The 5,723-nt window shown below is 52.2% G+C and overlaps 1 protein-coding gene across 4 annotated transcripts in view; it reads right to left on the bottom strand.

Annotated features, from left to right (window-relative positions):
• MECOM (MDS1 and EVI1 complex locus) overlaps positions 1-4,637 on the bottom strand; it is a 606,399-nt gene extending 601,762 nt beyond the window's left edge. For all 4 annotated transcript variants that reach the window (XM_031935235.1, XM_031935242.1, XM_023213486.3 and 1 more), the window contains exon 1: positions 4,288-4,637. In XM_031935235.1, coding sequence (XP_031791095.1) covers positions 4,288-4,324 — 37 coding nt within the window. In that variant the 5' untranslated portion in view covers positions 4,325-4,637. The remainder of the gene's footprint in view (positions 1-4,287) is intronic.
• Between the last annotated feature and the right edge of the window lie 1,086 nt (positions 4,638-5,723).

Here is a 5,723-nt window from a genome sequence, read left to right as displayed (position 1 = left end):
AAAGAAAGAAAGAAAGAAAGAAAGAAAGAAAGAAAGAAAGAAAGAAAGAAAGAAAGAAAGAAAGAAAGAAAGAAAGAAACCAAAATTCGTGGAATGACATGTTAATTTCTAGTCTTACACGTTGAATGTCTGTCCCTGCAGGAAGCCGGCCCCAGGGCTTAGGGGAGGCCTTGGCTCAGAAAGCCTGGAAGCTGGGCTACCCGGCAAAAGTCACACACACTCACAGGCACTCTATAGCCAATACCTACAACTCTGCAGTCCCTACAAATAAAAAAAGAAGCCTTGCTTTTTAGCCTTTCTGCCTCTACAGCTAATGAACCGTTCCCTTCCACAGTACTGGAGATGAGGGAAGAATGAAAAGCGTAATTAACCTTCCCCTAAACACAGATTTTTTTTTTTTTTTTTTTTTTTTGGCAAAACACATCAAAATACTGCAAGAAGACTGTGCTCCAAGTGCCAAATGCAATAAAGAAGCCCTAAGCCGGGGTAATGGTCAAGTAATGGCAAATAAACCGCCTTCCTAGAAGGGGCCTCGGCCTCCGTTGGGAGAAGGATTTTCCTCCTCAGAAGCAATCTGAAATAAACAAATAAACGTATTTTTTAAAACAAAGCTCTGTTTTCATCTGAGTTTCTTAAGGATGAAGGAAAACCCAAGTAGGTGGGCATACAGAGAGTGAATGCCTGAATCTGGGTGTTGTGTTTGTTGTTGTCGGGAGGTTGTTTTGTTTTGTTTATCTTAGGTACTGGGCTGACAAGGTGAGTAGTTTAAGGACGGGAGAAAGGGTTGGCATCTACCTTTCCTACTTCAAGGCCTTTTTTTAAACAGAGAGCAAGTGTAGAAGTAACAAGTGCACCCCTCCCTGCGGTCTTGCTAATCGCATCGCCTTTTGCGACTTTACGAGACTTCTGGGGGGGCCGGTAGCTAAGGGAGTTACTGGATGCAACTCGTTCTCTGCTGTGACTGAATTCCCGCGCGTTGTCACTTTGGGGAAGTAAGGTAAGTGTGGCTTCGGTGTTTCAGGCTTTAGACATGCTGGGCAGACCCAACCTGCGCTTCCCTTCCATCCGTCAGGACCATAGCAACTGGCATTTCAGGCACGGCCCAGGTGCTATCCTAGCTGCCCAAGAAAATGGCTGGGAAGTCTCCCTGCGCTGCCAGAGTCGGCTTGGCTTTTAGTTTTCTTTTCTTAAAGATGGAAATAAAATTCAGGGGCGTTAGGCACTGCAAATGTCAATCTTCCTGCCTTTCATTTTATTTTTAATTAAATTTTTTTAATCTTCCCAAATGACTTACAACGAATTTATCGGTTTCAGCTATTGTATAAAAAACAAGCCCTACAATTTGGAAACTGTGTTATGCATTCAATCTCGGTGTAGATTCAGCAGGTATTTTCAGGGTCCGTGGTCTCTGGTCTAGGTCCATGGGCTCCTGCACTGTAGCCAAGGCCAAATCAGGACTTAAGACCACCAAAGAAATTTACAAAAGACAAAAAGAACGACAAGCTACCGAGAAAACAACTATTTATATGTCATTTGTTTCCATTGTAATGTTTTCTTTTGCCACAAAAAAAAGTAGTTGTGTTTTTTAAAGTATTGTGGTAACAACGCCCCTTCTAAATCCAGAAAAAGGAAAACTGGTGCAGAGCAGTAAGTTTTCGTTGGATGATTGCACCGCAGGGGTCATCAACCATCTCCGCCACGCGCTACTGGGGGAAGGAAATCGCGCTTTAAAATACAAAAATCTGTAGTTTTAATATGATTTCCTTTATTACCCAGATTGTAACTGAAGAATTGCAACGCAGCGCTTCTGTCTGAGAAAGGCAGCTGCGGCAGCAACAGCTGGAGCAGTGCAAGCGGGAATCTGAGGCTTAGTAAAAGTTTGTAAGAGTTGAGATCTAGCTATTGGAAAGCGGCAGCGGCATCTTTAGGGACCCTGGGGACAAAATAAATGGGTCTCCCACCAGTTGAATGACAAGTATCATCAGATCGGAAACAAGGCTCAGTTTCTGGATGTTGAGTGGACTGTGCGTGCAGGAATATTTTAAGACGGCATCGTATGTCTTGCTTGGCAATTAAAATAGTTGAAAAAGCTGCTCAAGAAAATTCGAAGGGTTTTGTGTTCTGCTTTCACTTCGGAAGTTATGGGGCAGTGAGTCGCGGCGCGAAGCTTTAAGCTTTCATTTCACAACTTAGGCATAGTTGAAAAGGGCTACCCACCCCCACCCACCACCCCACTCCCGCCAACTCCCACCCCCACACACACACACACTCTCCCTCTCCCTCCCCCAAGCTTTAGTCCAAATCGAAGCCCGCAAACCTCAAGTATATGTACATTTATTTCTCTTCAGATGAAAATAAAGACATCGGCCTCATTTAAAAGTAAACAGGGAAAGCAGTTCCACCGGCGCCCTTTGACACTGCAGCAGCTAGTGTAAAGAACAATACCCAAAAGAGAAACAGATGGACTGATGACCCAGAGAGCCCTATATTTAGGTTGATTTCTCAGACCCAGGGGAAAGGAAATGTATTGGGGAGTGTACGAGTGCTTGGGTGAGGACTGGACAAAGCACTGGAAAGGCGCCTGGGATGACAGCATCTCGCCGGGCTACACCGCCGACTCCACTGCCCGCGAAGCCGAGCCTGCCGAGGTGCCGCCGACTTCCCGGGCTGCTGCAGGGACGCAGCGAGCAGGGAGGCGTGGATACGATACCTACCGTACTTGGTTCTAATGTGCGAGGGTCGCGCGGGGAGAGACGGATTTCACTGGGGAGAAGCATCCCACCCACTTCCCATCTCTCATTTCTGCCTTCCGTAAGCAACACAATTAGAGAGTTCTGTTTTCGGCGAGTGCGAGTGTGGGAAAGCGAACGGCGGCCTGTCCACTCCCGAGGCAGCTCCAGCCCCGCGTATTGACACCTCAAGGAGGAGCGCTCCGAGATACTCCGGGGCTCGGCGCCGCTGAGTCCCCTTCAACTCGAAGTAGAAGCTTTTGGACAAACGCAGCCCTGTCGCCTACAGTCCTGGCGGAGCATCACAACGTGTGGGAAAGTGTGGGCCCCGCCGCCAAAGCCAGACGAGTCATCCAACACTTTTGCTGTAAGAGTGGGGGATGGGTCACCCACCGCCCCCGCCCCAAACCCCTTCGCCCACATCCCGCCAGACCAAGGCCGCTCCGCGCCGGGCAGGCAGGGGGCGCCGGGGAGGGTTATTGACCCTGGACCCAGGCTGCATCCAGACGAAGCGCGGGAAGCTGCCCTGCGCCCTCTCCGCGGCCCAACGCTCTTGCAGCTCGCCCCCTGGGGGTTGCTCGGCGCCCAGCCAGCCCGAGGTGCGCCGGCCGCAGCGCGCCCTCTCTGCCTCCTGCTCCTAGGCTGCCGCCGCTGGCTGTGTGCCCTCCGCTCCTAGCTCTCCGAGCGCTCGCTGGGCCTATTATCTCCCCACCTCCGAGCGCTCGCTGGGCCTCTTCTCTCCCCACCTGCACATGGCTCTGCGGAGCCGGTAGTTCCGCCCTGCCCGTGCCCCCCGCCCCCAGCCCGCGATTACAGCCCCCATCTTGGTGTCCCACATCCCCGCGGCAGTCCTCCCGCCGCGCAGCGCCGCGCCGGAGAGCATGGCCGAGCGCACAGCGCCCACTACCGCAGCCGCGGCTCGGCGCAGTCCACCAGCCCGCCCGCGCAACTTCCAGCGGCCGCCTCGCAACTTTTCCCAACTCCACCACAGCCGCCCGCCGCCGCCGCCGCCGCCACTGTGGCTCTCTGAGCCTGCTACCCTACCCAAACCTCAGAAACAAACGGACGCTCGAAAGGGCTCCCTTCTCCTGCCCGCCCCCCCATCCCCCGCGCCCCCCTCCTCCCACACCCGGGACTAGCTGGTTGGCCAGAGGCAACTCTCCCCCGCCTGGGGGGAAGGGGAGGGGAGGGGGAGACTTTCTCCTCTTCTCTTCCCCCCCACCCCACCCCTTCGCGCTCACTCTCGCGCTCTCTCCTCCCTCCCACCCCTAGTCTTTGCTGCCCCCATCCCCACCCCCACCCCGGGGTTGCCACAGCTGGTCGGTGCGCGGGGCTGAGGGCTGCCCAGGCTCCTCCGACGCCCAACCCGGGAGCGAGAGCACGGGCGACCGGGGGCAGAGGCTGGAACCGGCAGGTTGCTGGGGCTGCGCTGCGCCTGCTCTCCACCCGGGGCCCCGGCGCAAGAAGCAGCCCGCGCTCCCTCCCGGAGCGCTAGAGACAGATATGCAAGATGGCAGAGGAGGGGAAAAAGCCAACAGAAAAGGGATATTGCACCTACTTGTGGCCAGTTTCCTTGCCCTGCCTTTGGATCTCATGCTGTGCCCAGTCCTGCAGCCGCTGGTGTGTGGTTGGGGCTTTTTTTTCTTGGATCCTTTCCTTCTTTTGCTCTCCCTCTCGCTCCCTCCCTCTCTGTCTCTCTCTCTCTCTCTGTCTCTCTCTCTCTCTCCTGTTTCTCTCTCTCTCTCTCCTGTTTCTCTCTCTCTTCCACACAGTCACTCTCTGTCTTTTCTTCTTTCACTCTCTCCCTCCCTCTCTCCCTTTCTCTCAATCCACACTCGCTATCTCTCCAGCATTGTCAGTTTGGACACCTTCGCACATGCGCGCTAGACGCCCCTCCAACATCTCAGCGCCGCCAAAAAAAGTTTGGAGCGATTTATCACTTTGATTTGGAGATCTTGTCAGATGGCAATCGCCGAGGAGGCGGAGAAAGGGAGCCGCGGGGAGGGCGGCGGGGGGCGGGGAGGGAACGCAGGGAGCCAGAGGGGAGCAGACACCTCGCCCAAAAAAAGGGGAGGGGGGAATTGAAAAGGCTTGGGCAGAGGATTGATTCCGTATTAGAATCACCAATAAGCTTGTATCATGATTATTGTTATTGTTTTTCCCACCATAAATTGCTGACATTTTTTGTACCATCTATAAGGAAAGCAAGAAGCGAGGGGGAAAAAAAACTTTAAAAACATTTTTTGAAAACCCTTGTGTTAAAGAACTAGAAGGGCTGGACCCTCGGCTAATAATCCAGGAGAAAGTGAGAATCATCCTGAACTTGAGAAATCTACTGCTGCCGCTGCTACTGCTACTGAAGCTATTGCGGCTTCCGCTTTCAGGGTTGTAAGCAGAATAAATAACTGGTTTTTTCCTCGATTTTAGCAGTAATACCAATGCTTGCTGCCATGCTTGGGACATTTCAGTATTATTTCCCTACCAACTAGTAATGATCACCCTTGATTCCCGGGTCCTGGTCAGCGCGGGCATTTGACATCCAAGACCTCCTGCTTTCCCAAAGGTCGGCTGTCACCTTCCGGCCTCCCCCACCGCTGCCCCGGTCGCCTCCCGATGCAGCTCAGCCTGCCTGCCATTTTCACTCACTCGCTTAAACCTACAACCTCGTGGTCAAAAGAAAGAAGAATAGGGGGGGAAATCACACACTCTTAAAAAAAACACATTGTCGAAATTTCCTTTAATTACAGGATTTACCAATGAAATGCCACTCAGAAATGGGAACTCCTAAAGGGGCTAGCTGTGTACAAGGTATGAATCAATCCCAACTAGGTATAGATTTTCTTTTGGTACAACCTTCTTGCATTAAACAGTTTTGTTCAATACCTTCCATGTGCTATTTATGTCCCCATTAATATCTGTTGCAAATCCTGCCAGACACCATAAAAGAAAATTACAATCTTTTCAGTCTCGGTGCTGCAACAATACATCCTTGAT

This window comes from Piliocolobus tephrosceles, chromosome 2 (genome assembly GCF_002776525.5).
Source record: "Piliocolobus tephrosceles isolate RC106 chromosome 2, ASM277652v3, whole genome shotgun sequence".
Classification (NCBI taxonomy): domain Eukaryota; kingdom Metazoa; phylum Chordata; class Mammalia; order Primates; family Cercopithecidae; genus Piliocolobus; species Piliocolobus tephrosceles.
Note: the sequence above shows the minus strand (reverse complement) of the source record. Positions and strands in the feature narration are given on the sequence as shown.